Below are 23,190 nucleotides of genomic sequence, written 5' to 3'. Positions count from 1 at the left end.
TATATGCTTCAGGTGCATTCTGACAAGAGGATTATACCAAGCCAGGTCCTTGTCCATTTATATTAATGAACATAAATTAGTCCATGCAACACAGCTCACAGTAAGTACTGTATGTGTGTGTGTGTGTTTCTGACAATAAAGAAATATGCCCTGTCCCTATTTTGTAAAAAGATTTTTATGCAAAAAGTTGTTTGGGGGCCCCTATTTTGTGAAACTATGGTGGGGGGATTCCAAACCCTCTAAGGTCGGCAGTCTCTGCTCTGGCTCTGCTTGGGCTGGCCCTCCAAAGTATTTCAGAAGTGCTCCTGCAGAGACAAAGTTCCTTACCTCTTAACTGGCAACGGCCCGTATATGGGCCCTCTTGAGGACGATTTGCCCACCGGCGTGACGCGCCACTTTGCCAACCTCTAGTGGCTCAGTGTGCATATTTTTTAATACAATATATATTGTATAGTATACTATATATTATATAGTATATTGTAAACGTTTTAAAATGTTTACTCTGGTGTTTAATTGTGTGTGAATATTGCTTTTATTATGTATTGTTTACATTTGTACAATCGTCATTTCTGTAAATGAGGGAAACCTCAGAAGCTTTTAAATAAAGGTTGAAATGAGAAATATATCGGAGTAAAGCCCTATTTCAGCGGTTCTCGAGTTACATGCCGATATGTGAGGCGTGCGCCAAAGTACACGGCAGACTTTAAAATTTTTCGAATACCACTCCCGACTCCCGATGCTCTAGCTCCGTCAATCATTTGGCGATCTCGAAGATTATTGGACAGGGTTGTAACCAATGAGTGCGGCTTTCCAATGCTAGTGCTACCCCATGTGGGGATTAGCGAATCAGGGATCTAGGTGAAAAGTCACGAGCGCAAACAGGAAGAGAAATTTGCGCCGAATGCATTGGAGTCAATGAGGAAATGGTTTTCTACAGACCTGTTTTTTTTCCTCTCTTATTACCAAAACCGCTCCTAATCACTCATCTCTTAACAGATTTTTATGAAATTTGGACATGGACACACACAAGACTCCAGGCTATGGACCCAGTGTGTTTTTTCAGCCATACCAATTTTTTGGGAAATATACTTTCGGATATTGCAACTACTACAGAAAAACGTGAGAAACAAGTTTTTCTACAACTCAAGTTCAGACCTATGTTACTCTATTTCATTTTTTTTTGTATTTAGTATTTTGGTTTGCAAAAAAAGTATGCAGTCCTCAAGTTCAAGTAAAAAAAAATTGCCGCTTTTGGGGTCGCCAGTTAAGAGGTTAAAGCATAAACCCAATTTCAAAATGTTCACTTTTTGTTGCCTTACACCTGAACAATCAGACTTTAAATATGCAAATAAGCTAGTACCTCATTCGCTAATGTGCATTAAACCGGATACACTTTTGGTCAACAGATACAATCTGAATAGATTTTTTTGTTTTATTGTGATTAATAACTCAATAGTTAGGGCTTTTCAGGGGCTTTTGTTTTGAATTTGTTTTGAAATATTATATAACAATATTAACATTTGTGGTTTAGATCTTAATACTATATTAGTTTTTTCAGAAAAAGTGGCTTATTTTTATGGATAAAATACCACATAAAATGAAAATGCCAAAACATATTGTAAAAAGTCTCTGAAAATCCCTACATATAACACTTAAGAAGCAGTATGTAAAATGATGTAGCTGTGTGAAAGAAAATAAAAAACATATCCCATTTGGGCAAATTGGGCAATATATGATTTTAAGAAAATGGCCATTAAAGATTTCCTCTGTCAGTGAGATTTCAGAGGGCAGCTCATCTTTGATCACCAATCACCAAAAGTAGGCTAGCATATATAACGGTAGCTAATTTGTTCTATAGAAAATGGGCTTTTCATCAACATATGACTCAATATGGTAGTTAGTAGCATCATCACAGAGCAACATCTAGTTGAAACTATCTACCATAACTATATTTCTACACGTTTTCATCTAATTTGGTAAATAAAACATTGAAAAATAAAACATTTGAATATTTTGGAAATGTTTATGCTATTGTAGTTAAAGTAGATATTATAGAAACATCTATAAGTTAGTTCATGGGCCATCTCCGGCTACGGAGACTAAAGGACACTCTCGAAACGGATCTCCCTGACGAGGCGTCTGCTGACGAGTTGAGAGAAGATGGTGAGACAAACTCATCCAGTTTCTGGACGATAAGAGTTTATCGCTGGTAATGCGAGAAGCGTCTGATGATGGACGGAAAGCCATCGGAATATTGCGCAATTATTATGCGGGTTCAGGGAAGCCAAGGATTATCAGTCTCTATATAGAGCTGACTACACTGCACAAGTCTAGCAGTGAAACGGTGACTGACTATGTAATTCGGGCAGAAAGGGCAATAACTGCACTGAGAAACGCAAATGAGACTTTGAGTGATAGTCTACTCGTGGCTATGGTATTAAAAGGACTGCCCGAGGCATTTAAACCCTTTGCGATACATGTCACACAGAGTGATGACGAGACTATAGTGTTTTCTGAGTTTAAGACTAAGCTCAGGAGTTTTGAGGACACTGAGAAAATGTGCGTTACCACATCGGATGACAATGTTATGCGAGCCCAAGCCCTGTCTGACCGGGGTGCACATAATGCCCAGAGCGTGCGCATTCAGAGCGCACAGCGTACAGACATTACCAGCGGCCATCAGGCTCCACAACAGTGGGCAGCGACTAGCAGCCTCCAGGCCCCACAACAGGGGGCAGCGACAGCGACTGCTACCAGACATTGACCTGGGACTTATAGGAACCCAAGGGGGACAAAGTAGACTACCCTGGTACTTTGATTAAGGTATACTCAGTAGATAGTAAATTATTATAACACTACCTCTTGCATACTGCACCTCATGTGACACTGTGAATAATGTGAATATTCCTCAGCTAGTCAGATAGTAAATTATATTGACCATATTGATCAAATTGTTTACACTGCCTGTGTTGTCTTTTACTACCTGTATACTGTGTTGTTTTACTACCTGTACCCCTCCCCCCCTCCCCCCATGCTGCTATGATGCCTGAATTTCCCCAAGGGGATCAATAAAGGAATATCTTATCTTATCTTATCTTATCTTATTATATGCTACAGATGTGGCCAAAGTGGGCATATGAGAAGGACCTGTCGACGCAAGCTGTGGTGTCACCACTGTAGGAGCTCCACACATCAAGGGGCGACCTGCAGACGGAGACCGGAGCAGAACGATGCGCGAGGCGTGTCTGTGCAAGTGAGTTGTCATGACAACAACACATATGCGTTTCTGACGAGGGAAGGCGATCCAGGACGCGGTGTTAAGAAGAAGGGCCTGATGGTGGACACCGGTATAGAGAGGTGGTTGGTAGCCTAATCTATCTTACTATGTGTACTAGGCCAGATCTGTGTTTCATAGTGAGTAAACTGTCTCACTATTTTAACAAACCAACTGAGGAACATTGGGCTACTGTCAAACATGTATTGAGGTTCTTAAAGGGCACCAGTGATAAAATGTTGTGTTACAAGAAGTGTAATTCTGATTTGAGGTTACAGGCTTACAGTGATGCGGACTGGGCAGCAGATGTCACAGACCGACGCAGCACAACAGGGTACTGTGTTAGTCTACATGAGACTGGTCCATATGGAAGACCAAAAAGCAACAGACGGTGGCATTGTCCACATGTGAAGCAGAGTACATGGCACTAGCTGCAACCACCCAAGAGTGTTTACACCTGGTACAACTGCTGACACATATGGATGCATGTAAGTATGCACCACCCATTGTCCATGAGGACAATCAGGGAACCATAGTATTAGCTAAGAACCCAGTCCGCAGACAAAGATGCAAACACATAGACATAAAGTACCATTTTATCAGATCTACAGTACTAAATGGACAGCTCTGTTTGCGATACTGTCCCACAGATCAAATGGTGGCTGATGTATTTACCAAACCAGCAACTAAGGACAAACTAAATAGGTTCACAAAGGTTATGTTTGGGAGAGAAACCACATCAGTGTGAGTAGTGACCAAGTGGTCACATTTTTTGTTTTTCTTGTTTATTTCAAAATGTTATAAAAGAGTGCCAGTGAAAAACGTGTAAATAATGAAATCTAATGATTTATGTTCTTGTTTCACTCAGGAGAGGAACCATATCAATGACGGCCTTCGTTTGATTAATGGAATGTAAAAGTGTTACAATAACTGATTATTATTAAATTGTTTTTTTTTGTTATTATTTTTCCTTCTCCAGTTTAGATAGGTCAGTAGATAGCAAGTGGGGGTGTTGACAATAATGAGTGTGCTCTCCCGTCATCCATTCAAAGTGATTGACTGATTGACACCAGCTGAGTGATGGACTCATTAATATCAGCTGAGTGTGTGTATATAAGAGCGACCTTCACAAATAGAAATGTTGCTTCCTTGATACACGGATTCTGTCTCTCAGCGTTTTATTCCTTCTCTCTATATACTGTATAGTCCAGGTTATGATGTCTATAGCCAATACGCAATATCCGACATTCAACAAAACAAAATAATAAAAAATATGGAAATTCATGACTGGAAGCAAAAATGGCATTTTCAGGGGTGTTGTCTCCCCTTAAGGCACACCACTCGAACACTGGAGGCACACACCCGCTAATGGAGGCACTGCAATTTCACACATATCTGTCAGTTTTCAGTCAAGTCAAGTTTCTTACACAACTTTTGTGTTGACTTGTTGCCAGATGCCTGTTTTTGGGTTCCAGCTAGGAGCTGGAAAACATAACGGTTCCATAGCCTGAAGTCTTATAGTCATACAGGTCCAAAGTTTATAAAAATCCCACGGAAAATTAGTGTTTTAACCTCTTTAGCCCGCCGGCGGACCGCAGATGACATCACGTCATAATTCAATCACTCCAGACTGTATGACATAATGTTGCATTTTTTTCAAATGTATCCAAGAGTAAAGAACCTAATCATGTCAAAACAACAGTCATATATATTTTTTGTTTACCAATAGATTAAGGCTGGCATTGGGGTCACATCCACATAAATAGAATAGAATAGATAGAAGAGAATATAAATACTTTATTCATCCCAAGTGAAATTTGGCACTACAGATCGCTCATAGTAAACAGTAAACATTTAGGTAGACAAAAACAAAACTCAGAATCCTCAGAATCCAGTGGCAAGACCGCATCAGCACCGTAGAGCTACTAGAAAGAGCCGACATGAAGCCGTTGAGCAAGGAAGTGAAGTGGCGAACTTGAATTCCATCATCATATTTATATGTTGTGTCTGTCCACTATGTTTGTTACTTTGTTATTTTTTCCCCCTATGTAAAGCGACCTTGGGTCTCTTGACAGGCGCTATATAAAATGAAGCTATTATTCACAAATAGACTGTGTTAGTCTCAGTGAAGTTTCAACGGAGGTCATCTCTAACCAACAAATTGAAGTAGAAAGCATTTCGTTGTGACTAATCTTATTTGGAAACATGACACACAAAATAATAGTATTTTGCTTTTTATTTTAAACAATATTTAATCGCGTTTGGAGGTGGGTGTTCTGCGTCTGCCCCCCCCCCCCCCCCCCCCCCCCCCCCCGTGCCAAACATGCAGGCCAACCTCTTGTTTGCGCGTGAGCCCGTTATAATTACACTACTGTCGCTATTTTACAATTAACTATAATGAATTATGGGTCATACAGAACACGCCAGTGTTAAAACTAATGCACTTATTTCTGCGTTGTAGTCTTCATATTCTACCGCTGGGTGCCAGGTACGCATGCTCTGAGCTGTGCGTAGATATACGCACAAAGTCAAGCACACGTTCAAATTGATAAGTCCCACACTTTCCACACATGATCTATTGGGCCGGAAGCCTGCCTGCTGGTCTCTTAGCTGCGGATCCACCGCTTTCTTTATTCGTTCGAGGAGGATTCTGTTGAAGATTTTTCCTGGCACTGATAAAAGCATGATTCCTCTGTAGTTGTGGCATTGGCTGAGGTCTCCTTTCTTAGGTATTTTGACCAAGTAGCCTTCTTTCCAATCTGTTGGCCCTTCCTCTTTCTCCCAGATCTTCTCAAACAGAGGGTGTAGCATTTCTACCGATGTGTCTATGTCTGCCTTCAGTGCCTCTGCAGGAATGTTGTCTGGTCCTGCTGCCTTTCTATTCTTTAGTTGTTCTTTAGTTGTGCAATGGCCTGTTGGATTTCCTGCTTGCTGGGCTTTCCACACTTGATGACTATGTCAGTCTCCGCAGGTTGAATGTCCGGGGGGTTACGTGGTGTCGGTCTATTCAGGACTTCTTCAAAATACTCTGCCCATCCCTCTTGCTGTTGGTCCAGTCTTGTGATGGTCTTTCCTTCCTTGTTTTTGATTGGTCGTTCTGGTCTGCTGAACTTTCCGGACAGTTTCTTGGTGGTGTCATACAGTTCCTTCATGTTTCCTTTTGCTGCTGCCTCTTCTGCTTCTTTAGCCAGGTTGTCGATGTAGTTTTGCTTGTCCTTCTTGGCATTTCTTTTGACCTTTCTGTTTGCCTGAGTGTACTCTCTTTGGGCTTTTGCCTTGGTTGCCTTTGTTCTGCTGTTGTTAACTTCCGCCTTTTTCTGTCTCCTTTCTTCTATGTTGCGTAGTGTTTCTGCTGATATCCACTCTTTATGGTGTCTCTTCTTTATTCCTATCACTTCCTTACATGTTGTTGTGAGAGTTTCCCTTATGAATGAATCACGGTATCTTGTTCCGTCAAACCAAACAATCATAACAAAAAATTTAAAAACATTAAAAAAAAAACAAATAAAAAGGAATTATAAACAAAAGGTCAAGAGCAATGTGTTTGGTTGGCAGACATGTCCAAAAAAGGAGTAGGGGGAAGCTAAGCTTATTGATCCCTACCCCCTTACATTTATGTTTGTTCTTCCATTAATTTGACTAGATATAACATAATTTAGTATATTACAATATAGAATATACTTTTACTTATATTAATTTTTATTTTTATTTTTTTTAAACTTGATTCACTTGACAGCAGTGCATATAGTACAGCACTACATAACACAATATAACATAACTTTGTTTATCCTCATTACTCATTTCTGTATTTCTCTAATTTGTATTTTTTTTAGCTGCTTTTTAAATTGTGCCACATGCTTACTCAGTTTGATGTATTCAGGTAAATTATTCCACAACTTCACTCCACACACCGATATGCACTTATCCTTTCCCATTAGTCTTGCTGGTCTCCTTCGTCACTGCTTAGATCTTGCAAGGCTTGATATCTATTCGTCAGCTTCAGTGTGAACACTTCTCTTATCTGTGTGTCTTTTAAGAGGTGGACATTGAATATCTGTTTCTTTGATGTTGTTTCCATCCAGTGTTTCTTCAGTTTCAACTTGAGCGTAGCGCTTAGTAGGTGGTGGTCTGATGCTATGTCTGCTCCTCGCCTTACTTGTAGGTCCTGTAGTGATCTCCTGAACTTGCTGGTTATGCAGAAGTGGTCTATCTGGTTCTCGTCACTCCATCTGGTGATACCCAGGTTGCCTTGTGGATCCTCTTATGTGGGAAGATGCTTCCTCCGACAACCAGGTTGTTCAGGGCACAGGTGTCCACGAATCTCTCTCCATTCTCATTCATTTCTCCTAGGCCATGCTTTTTAGGCCATGCTAGTTATTTATATTATTGTAATATTATATTTGTATTTATATTATTTTATATTACATATTATGCTATATTATTTAATTATTTAATATTATTATTTATATAGTTTTACATAATATATTATTATTTTATATTATAATTTATATTATTATCTCTTTTCCCGGCCTGTACTTCCCCTCCCCCATGCTGCTATGATGACTGGTTTTCCCCAAGGGGATTAGTAAAGGAACACTTGACTTGATTTGACTTGAATGTATGCAATCAATGTTGTATGAATGTATGCAATCAAACAACTGCAGCTCATTCATGCTGCTGCTGCTAGAGGTTTAACAAGGACTAGGAAAGCTGAACACATCACACCAGTCCTCAAATCTCTGCATTGGCTACCAGTGTGTCATAGAATAGACTTTAAAATACTGTTACTAGTCTACGGGTCAGGTCCTAAATGCATCTCTGAGTTGCGTCTACACTATGAACCCTCTAGACCTCTTACGTCATCAGGGACTGGTCTGCTAACTGTTCGTAGGACCAAAACAAAACCTGGTGAAGCCGCATTCTGCTACTATGCCATACATAGCTGGAACAAACTGCCAGAAGATCTGAGATCTGCCCCAACTCTGCCTATTTTTAAGAATAGGCTAAAAACCCTTATATTTGTTTCTGCTTTTAACTGCTGCTAAACCACTGCACTCTTGTTTGCACTGTACTGCACTTTTTTTCTTTTGTTTTGTTTGTTTTAATGTACTGAAAATCTATTTGTGAGAATGTACTATTTTCATACTGTACCCTTCTGTGTTCCTTTTATGTTTTTTCCAGATACTCATTATTTTTATCGATTTTTGTGTACAGAACTTTGGATTGACTTGACTTGACTTGTCAACGCCCCCCTATCTGACGTCCATGTTCCATAACACCCCCCCCCCCCCCTATCTGACATCCATGTTCCATAACGCCCCCTATCTGACGTCCATGTTTCATAACGCCCCCTATCTGATGTCCATGTTCCATAACGCCCCCCGCCCCCTATCTGACGTCCATGTTCCATAACACCCCCCCCCCCTATCTGACATCCATGTTCCATAACGCCCCCTATCTGACGTCCATGTTTCATAACGCCCCCTATCTGATGTCCATGTTCCATAACGCCCCTTATCTGACATCCATGTTTCATAACGCCCCCTATCTGATGTCCATGTTCCATAACGCCCCACCCCCTATCTGACGTCCATGTTCCATAACGCCCCCCTATCTGAGGTCAATGTTCCATAACGTCCCCCCTATCTGACGTCCATGTTCCATAACGCCCTCCTATCTGATGTCCATGTTCCATAATGCCCCCCTATCTGGCATCCATGTTCCATAACGCCCCCCCCCCCCCCCCCCCCCCCCCCCTATCTGTCCATGTTCCATAACCCCCCCCCCCCTATCTGTCCATGTTCCATAACGCCCCCCTCAACCCCCTACTCCCAATGGGAATATAACTTTTGGCTCTTGAATGATTATTTTCTGTTTATTATGGGTATATGATTATCAACCTAATGTTTCTATTTGGCTCAGTTTGTTGGGTCAATTAAGCCTGTCAGTGTTGTGTGTCAAAGGCTTCTATGGGACTTAATCAAATCTTCTGTGTGTATGAATTAAACATTACAAAAAGTGAATGTAATATATTATTTGCTAAAAAGTAACACTTTCCCTGATTCTGATGTGTGATTTTGATTGTCAACTAAATCCACAACACAGTCCACAGACTGTACAGTTCAGATATTCTGTTGGTTAGAATTACAGCTTTTATTTAGCTGTTCATTGCACTGTTCATTAACTGAATTAACATTTAAATACAATTAAATTCAGTCTTTATTTGATCAGAATAGCTCCATAACTGATTAATATTATGATGTTTTTTTTAGCCCAATCACTTACCCTACAATATAGGCTAGTCCTTACAGGGATAACTCAGTATTTGATCAAGGAGGAGGGTTTGATTGCATTTCAAAACCTAGGAGGCGAAGAATGACCCCACATTACAACATAGCTTGATTGATTGATTGATTGAAAACTGTATTAACAGATTGCAGAATGGGTACAATACAGTACGGCTCAATACACACAATTGTTGGGGATGCAGACCAGATAAAGACTTTCGTCTTGTTTACATCAGGGTCCCCCATTTTCAATTCATCATAACATAGCTCAATGTCACAAATAAACACTAGGTGGCGGCATTGCTCTTCTTGTCCGTACTTATATTGGCACATAGGCTCAATTATTATCAGAATAACCCCCCCCCCCCCCCTCCTGGGCTGGCTATTATATCCACGTGGGCATACAAAACTGAATTATTGTATTATTTTCCTTGGCACTTTATTCGTTTTTTTTGTACGTGATACATTTGAATGAGTCCCTCCTAATACGTTGTAATATTGACGTTGTAAATTCTCGTAAATTGCTCTGGATTATGATGGCGACACAAGCACACGCACACACACGCACGCGCGCACACAAACAAACAAACAAACAAACAAACCACACGCTATACAATAAATGTCACACATTCCAGATTGGTCACCTGACCTCAAACTACGAGTCACGTGATCGCTGTTCCAGCCTCGCCATTTTGCAATGTGGGAGAGAGACAGGCAGGAGGCAGAGGCCACTTTTATTACTGAAGAGGAATAACAAAAAACACATATTGTATATGATTTGAGGCCAAAGACTAACCACACCTCCCCGATCAGTGAGTACCGGGCCTGTAATTCATTAACCTTTAAAGGAGAATTAAATTGTCCTTGTGCGGCGCATGCACGTTGCTGCTGAGAGACTCGTGTGAGTGTGGTGTGTGTGTGTGGCCATGGAGCTATAGACAACAGATACATGTCCTCCTGTGTCCTGTCCCTGGTCTGTCCTGTAGAGACTATATTTAAACTCAACGGTTGTCTTCTGACTTAGTTGTGCAGCGTGTACCTGCATGGCTTAATGCGTTGCCGTTGTGGGTTCACACTTTGTCTAAAAGAGAAAAACAAGATGCCCACATATTGTTTTGTATGTGGCAATACAGGCATAGCTACTACTACTAGCTCTTGATCCGATGTCTCTCCGTCTGACTTATTAAGAGAGTTGGACCGACTGCCTCCTGACTTCATCGGCGGGAGACATCTTTTTAGACACAGCTACACGCCTCGGGGACAGGGGTACATATCTCTTAATCTGCTGCAGCAAACGATGGAGAGCTACTACTGCTGGTGACCAAATACCTGCACAAATTAATAGCATTGTAGCAGTACTGTCTTATCTGTATGTCATATATGTTATGATGAATTGAAAATGGGGAACCCTGATGTAAACAAGACGAAAGTCTTTCTCTGGTCTGCATCCCCTTAACAATTGTATGTATTGAACTGTACTGTACCCATTCTGCAATCTGTTAATAAAGTTTTCAATCAATCAATCAACCAATCAGCATGGACTAGATGTCTTAGTGTGTAGTAGAGTGGGTAGAGGGACACTGCCATGGGCTCCATTCCCTGTGGGACTCAACCGGATAGAACATGGTACTAAATGACAATACCCAGAGTTGGGGGTTTACATTCTCTGTGTGGCTCAATGGTTAGAGCGCATAGTAGTAACAACCTACTAATGACAGTACCGGGGGTTGAGGGTTCCATTCCCTGTGTGGCTCAATGGTTAGAGCATAGTAGTAACAACCTACTAATGACAATACCGGGGGTTGAGGGTTCCATTCCCTGTGTGGCTCAATGGTTAGAGCATAGTAGTAACAACCTACTAATGACAGTACCGGGGGTTGAGGGTTCCATTCCCTGTGTGGCTCAATGGTTAGAGCAGAGTAGTAATAATTTACTAAAAACAATACTGCCCTGCAGAACCTAACCGCAGTAACTATACGCAAACCGTGAAACTGAGAAAAATGGCTTTACAGTTATTCGACCATCCAGTGATTTTGTAGTCACTGCAATTCTTTACCCCCTTTTCTCTAAAACAGAGCAGGTTTACTTTGAACTCTGAAACGTTGTCACAAGATTAAACTGATATTGAGAAGTTCAATCTCACTCATAACTACATTTTGAAAATCATTGTTGTTACTGCGGTTAGCTTCTGCAGGGCAATGGGTAGAGTTAACGTTACAGAGCGTGGCACTGTTAATAATAATAACAGTTCCTAGATCAGTAAATCAGGCTGTGTTATTGTTTGGTTTAGAGAGGCTGTCTGACTGTCCAAAGCAGAAGTCAGAGAAATTATGGGGAATGTGGTTTTTGTGGTCAGAGAGAGAGAGAGAGAGAGAGAGAGAGAGAGAGAGAGAGAGAGAGAGAGAGAGAGAGAGAGAGAGAGAGAGAGCAGGAATGAGGAATGAGGAACATGTGGTTCTGTTAGCAAAGATGAAAGGATTTCCAGCTGCAGGATAGGTTGCAGTGGTGTTTGTAAACAAATGCACATGGTCGCTAGCCTATAGATTAGACCGGTGTTTCTCAAACAGAGGTATGTGTGTAACCCCAAGGGGAATGTGGAAGAATTACAGGCGGCATGGGAGAAGATTTCTTTAAATAAAAGGCAAAATTATGTCTGGAAGGTATACTGACTATGAAGGTATTCCTTCATGGATCCATGTGATGGTATGGATTTTTTTACTGTCATTCACAATACTGTCATTCCTAAGCAGCTGGCCAGTACGACTTACTACCCTAGCGTCTTTACCTGCCTTTATATATCACTGTACATATTTACTACTACAACTCTGTACATAGCCAGCCTACATCTGATTAGCACTATTACTCAGTCAGTAGTACTAATTTATATACTTTATATCCAGTTGAATCACCTGTACATTACTGTTGCACTTTCCTGTTACATTTGCACTCTGGTTGGATCAAACCTATTTAGGTTGTGCTGTACTTGTGACTGTATAATGACAATGCATTTGAATCTAATTAAATTAATCTAATACAGTACAAATATATTTATACATACTGTTAACCAAAGTTAACCAAAAATAGATTCCTTGCAGCGGTATTAAAAAGACAATGGGGGCGCCCAAGTAGCGAACCATGTGACGTGCTGCGTCGCGAAGCGGCCGACCCGGGTTCGATTCCCGGACCCGCCGTCCTTTGCCGAATGTCTTCCCCCCGCTCTGTCTCCCGTTCTTCCTCTCTCTCTCTCTCTACTGGACTGCTCGGTAGTAAAAACAATAAAAAAAATACCAAAAACATAAAAAGATATAAATAAATAAAAAATACAATGGAAAAATTACAATTCTGAATAAAATTGGACCATGACAATTATGGCTGCATCGATATATCGGTCGGGTATCGGTATCGGCCGATAAGTGCCTTGTTGACTGCCATCAGTGGCCGATAAATATCCGTACATTTGTGTCGTGTCAATCTGGTCCACACGTTCAAACTTTGAAAAAAGTTTCAGTCAAGCGACCTGCACAACCCAGCCCCCACACACACACACGCTACTACTGCAGCATCAAAGTTACTTTATGATTAACAAAGGCATTCGTTTTGTGGCATTAACGTTATAGTTACACGTTCAATAACATCAGCATATATTTACCCAACCATATAGCATTGTTGTTGGTCATTCATATCTCAGTTCCTTCCTTCCTTTGCTCAGAGAGCCCATACTGAATTGTACCCATTCTGCAATCTGTTAATAAAGTTTTCAATCAGACAAATGTATAGAAAAGCTTTTATTATAACATTTGTTGCAGTAAAATCATCATGCCTCGTTTGGTACTCCTGCGGAGCGCTGGTAGTCTACTCGTGGGTGGCGGGGAGTAGGGATGCACCGATATGAAAATTTGCCACCGATACCGATTGTTCAACTAACACAATCGGCCGATACCAATACCGATATTTGTGGCAAAAAATATATATATATTATAATTTATATTTATATAAATTATATTTATATATATTTTTTTATTTATAAATTTTGTTTTAATATTTTTTTTATTTTTTTTATGAAACTACTGTATTGTATGTCTCTAAATGTTTTGATGAATTGAAAATGGAGGACCCTTATGTAAAAAAGCCGAAAGTCTTTTTCTGGTACTGTACTGTATCCCGGAAGTAAAAAACGAATAAGCGCTTCCCGATTGGTGGTAAGAACAGCAGAGGCGGGTGCAAGCGGTGTGACGTAATTGGCAGAATCGACTGTCAATCAAAATTGTTCTGTTGCCGTCTACCTGCATTGCTTTGGTTGAGAGAGATAGTGCTCTCTTATTAAAACTCATAAACAAATCTTGAGCAAGACAAGTTAGTCTGTTAGGTTATGAAAGCCAGTGAGTATTGTATGACTCAGACTTCAGCAATAATCTTGACTCATCATGAGCATTATAAAATAAAAACACACATGGCATGGTGGTGGAATACCATAAAGTACCATAAGTAAGTAAAGAGGCCTATGTTCATTAGGGATGCGCTGCTGTCGGGACAAAACCTCATAACTCCATTTTTTGAATTTTTTTTTTATTATATAAATCAACTCCGTAGATCATCCTCCATATGTGTGTGTGGGTTTTACAAAGTTTAAACAATGGGAAAGCATTCAACCGATCATCTGTCTAAACCTCCTAACTCTATTCACCCTCAAATCTGTGTTAGTTTTTTTCATCTGCTGAAAAGTTGGGTTTTTGGAGTTATGAGGTTTTGTCCCGACAGCAGCGGATGGGTACCTTTCACATTTGAACCGATACCGGTACCGGTACCTGTGAATCGATACCGGTACCCAACGGTACCTTTTTTCGGTACTTTAAAAATAAAAATAAAAAAAAATATTCATTTTTTTTTTACTTTTTTTTTTTTACCTTTTTTTTATTTTTTTACTTTTTTCTTTTCATGTCAACGTTCACACGCACAATATATGCTTACCTAGGATTTGACTTGATTCAACAACAAAGCAGTCGGAGCAATGACAAGCCGAAAACTGTCGAAATTTAATTTACCTACCTCAGTCGTAAAAAAAAATCCAAACTTCAAATAACTACAATTTCGACAGTTTTCGGCTCGTCATTGCTCCGACTGCTTTGTTGTTGAATCAAGTCAAATCCTAGGTAAGCATATATTGTGCGTGTGAACGTTGACATGAAAAGAAAAAAGTAAAAAAAAAAAAAAAAAAACAGGTAAAAAAAATGAATAAAAAAATATTTTTTTTAATTTTTTTTAATTTTTTTTTTGGTTTCTCACTTGATTCGATACTCGGTAGTACCGACGTGTTTCGGTTCGGTACCTCAAAAGTACCGAATTCGGTACCCATCCCTAATGTTCATATCAGTGAGCACAATTTGTAACACAAAAAGAGAGACGTGTAGCCTATTTATTTATTTAATATTTTATTTATTCATTTTATTATTATTATTATTTAATTTGTTGCCATGCCTAAAATAATAGTCAAGCATAGGGCTAAAACATTTTCATAAACAATAATATAATTGTTTGTATGGTTATAATAAAAGCTTTTCTATACATTTGTCTGATTGATTGATTGAAAACTTTATAACAGATTGCAGAATGACTGGAGGATGAAGACCAGAAAAAGACTTTCGGCTTTTTTACATAAGGGTCCTCCATTTTCAATTCATCAAAACATTTAGAGACATACAATACAGTAGTTCCATAAAAAATTAAAAAAAAATTCAAAATGATTTTATTTTTTATTTTTTTTACTTTTGTAACTTATTTTCAGAAATGACTGATATTTTGAAATTATTTAAGGCCAAAACATGTAAAAAAAAAAAAAAATAAATAAAAATGTATTATATATATTTTTTTATCGGCCCCATCTTGATATCGGACCGATACCGATGTGTAAAAAAATTGCCATATCGGCCGATATATCGTGCATCACTACACAGAACTAGGGCTGACATTCGAAGCTTTTTTTGGCAATCGAAGCTTCGGGGCCGAGCTTCGATTTTAATTCGAAGCTTCGAAAAAAAATGAAAAAAAATAAATATTTTTTTTAATATATATATATATATATATATATATATATATATATATATATATATATATTTTTTTATCTTATGTTGTAGGACTTGTACAGCACTTTCGTAAACTTTGTTGTTTTTAAATGTGCTCTATAAATAAAGTGGGTTGGATTAATTAATTAAGTAGCCCCTTTTGTGACTGTGACGCATCCAACAAGGTTTCACTCGGCTGTGTGATTTAATTCAAGGTGGATCGCTGTTGTCGTTTGAACAACTTCAGATTTCATGGGAACTACCAATCCCCCAAATCAAGAATGTTTAAGATGAATGAAGTAAGATTTTGATTATTTGAAATATGGCCTGTGTAGACTAAACTATGCACAGAATTATGTCAGTCTACAAGGTCCGGATTCTACATGGTCCGGCAATGTAGACCTTGTAGACTCCACTACAGACGAATTATCAGTGAATGTTCATGCATTTTTAAGAAGGGCAACTTCCACAAAAAAACAAAGAACTCACCAAAACATCTCAGTAGCACCTTATCTAAATGTTATATTTCATATATGGAGATTCATATTTATTTATGTATTGCATGCATTTTTACATTTTATTTCCTATTTTGTTTATTCATCCCAGTATCTTTCTTTCTTATGTGTGGAATTCTACAAGGCGCGCGCACACACACCCACACACACACACACACACACACACACACACACACACACACACACACACACACACACACACACACACACACACACACACACACCTACACACACGTCACACACACACTTACATTTAGTCATTTAGCTGACGCTTTTATCCAAAGCGTCTTACAAGTTCTGTACGACAAGACAGCAAGAAGGGTACAACTCTATCAGCTGAGTAACAATGTTCATCAAAGTGTTGCGTGTTACAGTGTAGGTTAGTTTATTAGGACAAGTGCATGACAGTAAGGTTAGTCACGGTTAGATTTTTTTTCTTTTTCTTTTTTATCATTTCAGATAATGGTTGAAGAAGTGAGTCTTTAGTCGACGGCGAAAGATTGGACGGGATTCGGCTGTCCTAACTGGGATGGGTAGTTCACACAGTGGCTGGTTCTTAGGGTTCCTCCAGTTTGCTCTGAACTAAGAAACACTGCTTTTTCCTTTGATGCTTCCAACACCTGGAAGGTTCTTCCTTCTTTTACTGCATTTAAAAGTATTTTTAATTATTGTTTATTCTTATTTATTGTGCCTGTATGAAATTGCTGACAAACTGTGTCTTGTTTTGTAAGCTTGTCATCGCAGTAAATTAGGCTAACCTCAGTGTCTTACTAGTTGAAATAAAGTTGTGAAATGTAATCTTAATCAGTTGAAGATTACATTATGAAACAACTGTTACTAGTAGGGTCAGCAGTACTCCCTGTATCACATTTGCCTAATGTTAAATGTAAACATGCTTGGCCTTCCCTCTAAACAGGCCAAGGCTTGCCTATAGCTAGACACACTGCAAACATATTGGGTTCCAACTCCAAGCAGCAAACCTGAATTGATTGACTCCTTTAGGCATAAATGATTAGCATTTTGTGTTCTTCTGCTGGAATCTTGAACGTAGTCCTGACTTGGTGTACTAGCTCTTTCTCAAAGAAGGCCAAGTAGCCATTATGTACATTTGTCAGGTGTGTGTACTAGGGCTGTCACTTTAACAAAAAATCTAATTAGAAATTCGTTGCAGAATTCTAGACAAGTTCGAATTCGAATTTCAGTGTAAAAAAAAAACCTAAACCTAAAAAAAGTCTAAGCCATTTTCAAAGTTTTGGCTACTTTTTTTATGTTTGGTATCATTCTTTTCAGCACAGTCTCACCTATATGACCTGACCGTTTAAAAAATATATATTATAAAAAAATATATATACATAAATTCAAATTCGAATTTCTCCCTTCAAGTTCGAATCTCGTGTTTTTATGTAAATTTGAAATAAAATTCGAAAATAATGTGACAGCCATATACGCTGTTGAATCTTCCTCCTCCTATGTAACCTTCCCTTCCCTCCTAACGTCTTCTCCTCTGTCCTCTCTCCTTAACAGGTGATGGAGGAGAGCAGTGATATAGCGGTCCTCATCCCTCGCTCCTCCTCCTCTCCGGCCCCAGACCTCCTCTCCCAGGCCCAGGGCAGGCCGGAGGCCGGGGAGGAGTCCTCCCAGAGGCTGCAGCAGAAACAGGCAGCCGACTCCCTCATTCAGGTCAGTGTTTCCACACGTCTTTAAAGGGGAACTCCAACATTTTGGGAAATTAGCTTATTTAACATCTTCCCTGGAGTTAGACAAGAAGATACATACCTTTTTTGTCTCTGTGCGTGCATTTTAGCTTTGGGAATAGACGCTCCGTTAGCATAGCTTAGCTTCATCACTGGAAGTGAGGCAGGACAGTAGCCTTACAGTGCCTTACAGTGTATTGCAAGTAGAGCTGCCGCGATTACCGCATTACCGCGGTATCGCTGTTACATCACGGCCACCGCAGAGTAGGCTGAATACCGCATCACCGCTGTTTTTTATAATAATAATAATGAAGTACCCTCCTCTCGTTGGGCTTTCGGCTCTGCAGATATACCCTACTCCTCTATCGAGGTTCCAAGCGACCCTATTGGGTACCAGAAAAGTCACGTGAAACATTGCAGACCACTGATTGGTCAGAAGAGAGACGCGTCACACGTTGGGAGCGTCCTGCAGTTTTTTACATCCTGAATGTCAGCCATTGATCAGAGCTCATCACAATACGGCTAATAACGTTAGCTTTAGCTCCCCGCCGGAGTGGACTACCATCGCTCATCAGGAGTACTAAACGAGACATAATGATTTTACTGTCTGCAACGAATGTTATAATAAAAGCCCTTCGTTCTATACACTTGTCTGATTGAAAACTTTATTAACAGACCGCAGAATGGGACAACTCAGCACGCTCTGAGCAAAGAAAGGAACTGAGATGGTCCGGTAAATACGCTGATGTTATTGAACGTATAACTATATAATGGTAATGCCACAAAACGAATGCCTTTATTATAAAGTAGTAACTTTATAGTAATAATAATAAGAAAGGGTCGGGGGGGTAACCACCCCTGCCCGCGACACCGAGTGAACGGCGCATGACCAGAGGGGAAACTTCGAATCCGTGTTTCACTTTCAATAACTAATGCGTGCTTGCCGAATCCCAAACAATATTCATGCTGCAAAGTCATCCTCTAAAGATCGACATTTAGACTAGAGGCAGGCTATATGCTATAAAAAGTAGACTACTACTAAAAAAAAAAATGCATTCAAATTTTTTTTTGTGTGCGTGCGGTAATAACCGCGGCGGTAGGAAATATTTTGCAAATCCGTGCGGTAAGGAAAACATCAATACCGCGGCAGCTCTAATTGCAAGGTCTGACATTGACCAAACTTGATATGCATGACCTTGGTGGGCAACTAGGTCAACTCCTGAAAAGGGGGTCAATGTCAGACTTTGCAATCAAAAGTTAGGGGGCTAATAACCCTTGCCATAATTTCAGTGCGCCCCCTAACTTTTGATTGCAAGGTCTGACATTGACCCCCTTTTCAGGAGTTGACCTAGAGCCCACCAAGGTCATGCATATCAAATTTGGTCAATGTCAGACCTTGCAATACACTGTAAGGCACTGTAAGGCTACTGTCCTGCCTCACTTCCAGTGATGAAGCTAAGCTATGCTAACGGAGCGTCTATTCCCAAAGCTAAAATGCACGCACAGAGACAAAAAAGGTATGTATCTTCTTGTCTAACTCCAGGGAAGATGTTAAATAAGCTAATTTCCCAAAATGTTGGAGTTCCCCTTTAAGACATGACCAAGATCAGTATTGGCTTCCAATATGACCTAATTCACGTATCGGATTCAGATTCCATATAGTAGGGTTCCAGATTGTGACAATTAAAAAGAATGTGCTACGAAAGACTTTTCACTTTCCATTGGGGAGGGAGAGATTGTATGTGTGTGTCTCTCTCTCTCTCTCTCTCTCTCACTCTCACTCTCACTCTCACTCTCACTCTCACTCTCACTCTCACTCTCTCTCTCTCTCAGTCTTACACTGGTACTTATAACTACCTACCTCAATTTAAAGCTGGCATTAAATAATATCTATCCCGGCGTTTCACAACATGCACCCCGATCAGCCTACAAAACACAACATAAGTATACTGTAACCAAATTAAGTGTACTGTTTGTAATATGTACTGTAACATAACAACATAAGTATACTGTAACCAAACAAAGTATACTGTATTTAATATGTAACAGAACAACATAAGTATACTGTAACCAAACTAAGTGTACTGTTTTTAATATGTAACTGAACAACATAAGTACACTGTAACCAAACTAAGTGTACTGTTTTTAATATGTAACAGAACAACATAAGTATACTGTAACCAAACGAAGTGTACTGTTTTTAATATGTAACAGAACAACATAAGTATACTGTAACCAAACCAAGTGTACTGTTTTTAATATGTAACAGAACAACATAAGTACACTGTAACCAAACGAAGTGTACTGTTTTTAATATGTAACAGAAGCATTAGGCGAGCTGCCACCAATAACTGTACGTAGGGCTGGGCGATAAGGCCTCTAAATGATATCACAATATTTTTTGGCTATGTCACGATACACGATGTACATCACGATATTTTGACATTTCCTCTAAAGCCCTTAAAAATGCACCCTTTGAAGCCTACAGTCACGCCAACATGACGATTAAAATAGTCCCTGCAACATATGTCTGCTTTAAACCATGAAGATGCTTTTCAAAAATAATTTAATTAAACATTTCTAAAAATCTAAAAGAGTAGTCTACTGACACACTAATGCAGACATTTTTTTATTAACATCTAAGACAATTTATATAAATACTCTTTCTTGGGTGCCTAAGACTTTTGCACAGTACTGTTTTCTATCCACTTTCTATCCATCTATACACACACACTACTGTGAGAAAATAATAATCTTGTAACCAAGGAATGGTCCGCCTATACTTTTAATATATAGTAAGTAATATAAAATCACGGGAGACTTGATAGCTTAGACTTATGATTTTTATTATCAGCAATGTTATAACATCCTACTGGTAAACAAAAGACTGTAAACGTGTGTGCATCATCATCATATATATATATATATTTACTTTTTAATTGCATGAAACATTAAAGTATTCTCTTATGCCACTTTTCCACGTTCTGCATGATGCCCTACTACCTACTCGACACGGATTTCAACGCTAGCTTACAAGCTACTGTATGAATTCAGTGCCTTATTAGCTAATTTGCGCTAGCCGCAATGCTAACGGTTAGAACGCGAGGCTACTACCTGTTCATCCACCTCGGCGCCTCCATATTACATTGCCGTTTCTGAATAAAACACGTATGGCTAACGTTTAAACTCGCAAAGCTCTGTCCACTTCTCTCACGCTGACGTATCCCCGTTCCCTGTTTCCTCAAGTAGAGTTCTCCAAACAAACCTGTAGCACCGCCTCTCTGGGGGGGTGTGTGTGCGCGTGTGTGTATGGGTGTGTACATGACGTAGGTTGGGGCGAGTCTGTGTGTATTTTTTTTCTTTGAGAGGGAGAGACGAGAGAGTAGAGCGCTGCGCCAAAGTAAGTCATTTCAACCGCGGAGGCTTATAAACTGATGTGAGGGATTGTGAGGAACATCACAATGTCCACGATACGTTTAAAAAGTGTATCGTTTATGAACTCTACCCGATATTTATATAATATCGTCATATCGCCCAGCCCTAACTGTACGTATGGTGAACACCACAGGTGATTGAGAAGCTCAGCAAGATTGTGGAGAAGCGACCCCAGCGTCGATGCACTCTGGCAGGGCAGAAGAGAGCCGTCCAGCAGGGTCCCGTGAGAGAAGGAGGCGGGACAGAGGAGGAGAAAGAGGAGAAAGTGGCTTCGTCCGGTAAGAAAGCCAAGGGGAGCATGGAAGAGGAGGTGAAGTCTGTGGACACCGCTGCCGAGAAGATTCTCACTCCGCCCGCAGACACCACCACCCAACCTGAAGGTAATGACAAGAGGGTAGTGACTAGATCCCATAGCCTGGGAAGGACCTTTATACATGTTTTTTTTTATTTGTTAATGGCGACAATAGTTAAGGTAAGGAAGGAATAGGTTACCTCATACAAAAATATGACGAGTTAAGGCTTTACAGCTACGATGGAAATTGATCGTTCCAAACGTCCTCCCGGGCTGTCAGATCTAGACTGTTTCCATGTATCCCACAATTATTTGTATTTTAGTCCGAGGTCCTCTAAATCTTTTATTTTATTCATCCTTTATTTATCCAGGAGGGTCCCGTTGAGATACGAGATCTCCTCTAAGATCTCTCCTCCCGAGGCGTCCTGGTCAAAGACGGCAGCATAAGCAGTTTCACATAAAAAAATATTTCACGTAATAAAATGCATGTGATGCATAAAAGCTACACAGGGGGAAAGCGTGGAAGAAGAGAGGCATGCAGGCCATACCAACGATATCCATAAAACAGGTCAATGTTCTTTAAAACGGCAACATGTTTCCTTTATAGGGCAGTTTGCTAAAGACCTTTAAAGGTATTCAAAGGAGGCATTTTGCAGCTCATTCCATACTCAAGGTGCATAAAAGCTCTGTGCACACTGGGAACATTTAAAATAACCAGGTCAGTAGATCTAGTGCTATAGTTGCTGGTATAATACGATAAAAGGCTAGAGATATAAGTAGGTAGTTTACCTCAGTGTCTTGACAATAAATATCAATGTGTATTTTTCTCCTCTGGTAGAGAAAGGACCATCCTAAAGATTGATATGAAGTGCAATAGTGAGTGTGTAATGCAGTGTGATAAGCAGTGTCCTGGACTGGGTTGTACCAGTTTGGCGTAAAGTCGTCAAAATATTTAGTCTTTGTTAAACCCTTAGTTGTTACTAGCTAGTTTCAAACTCGTTGTTTACAAATCTTTGTTGCACCATGCCAACTTACGCAATATATAGTAAATACTTAGTAGTGTGCAAGTTGTTACTAGAAAGAGATGGTTGCATAATGTGTCATTAACTCTTTCACAGCCAACATGCATAAAACATATAAAATATAATAGCAATGGATCTAAATAACATGTGTGGTCGTCAATGAGTTGCTTCCAGTCAACATGCACGAAACAGATCATTTTTTCATACATACATTTCCATTTTATACCATGATGAATATCAATATATTTCTAGAGCGTTCTGTCTCATCTCAATAAACCCCAGCAAAGCGAGCTTAAATGTATTTCCTTAGAAATCGTGCCATTTGTCGCTTGATTTATTTATCGCTATTATATGTGTACTTATGCACAAAGAGCAGCGGGGTCTGAAAAATCTGTTCTCCGTACTATGGTTGGCGCGACCTCACACACACACACACACACACACACTCCGATGGCGGTGATAGGAACATCTGATTACCCCAAGACTCGTAACATAAAGGCCTTACCTCACATCTGATCATGCAAAAAGATTAATCCAATTCCTGATCGCCATTCCAAATATTGATCGCGTTTATTGATCCAACGTTATATCCAAAAACCGGATATGATTTAT

At 39.7% G+C, this 23,190-nt stretch overlaps 1 protein-coding gene across 1 annotated transcript in view; it reads left to right on the top strand.

Annotated features, from left to right (window-relative positions):
- Positions 1 to 10,268: 10,268 nt before the first annotated feature.
- Positions 10,269 to 23,190, top strand: part of znf507 (zinc finger protein 507) — a 169,455-nt gene continuing 156,533 nt past the window's right edge. The window contains exons 1-3 of the mRNA XM_084308279.1: positions 10,269 to 10,373; positions 17,660 to 17,815; positions 21,398 to 21,644. Coding sequence (XP_084164405.1) covers positions 17,663 to 17,815; positions 21,398 to 21,644 — 400 coding nt within the window. The 5' untranslated portion in view covers positions 10,269 to 10,373; positions 17,660 to 17,662. The remainder of the gene's footprint in view (positions 10,374 to 17,659; positions 17,816 to 21,397; positions 21,645 to 23,190) is intronic.

Source organism: Notolepis coatsorum (genome assembly GCF_963971535.1).
Source record: "Notolepis coatsorum genome assembly, chromosome: 2".
NCBI classification, from domain to species: domain Eukaryota; kingdom Metazoa; phylum Chordata; class Actinopteri; order Aulopiformes; family Paralepididae; genus Notolepis; species Notolepis coatsorum.
This window is presented reverse-complemented; position numbering and strand designations above follow the sequence as displayed.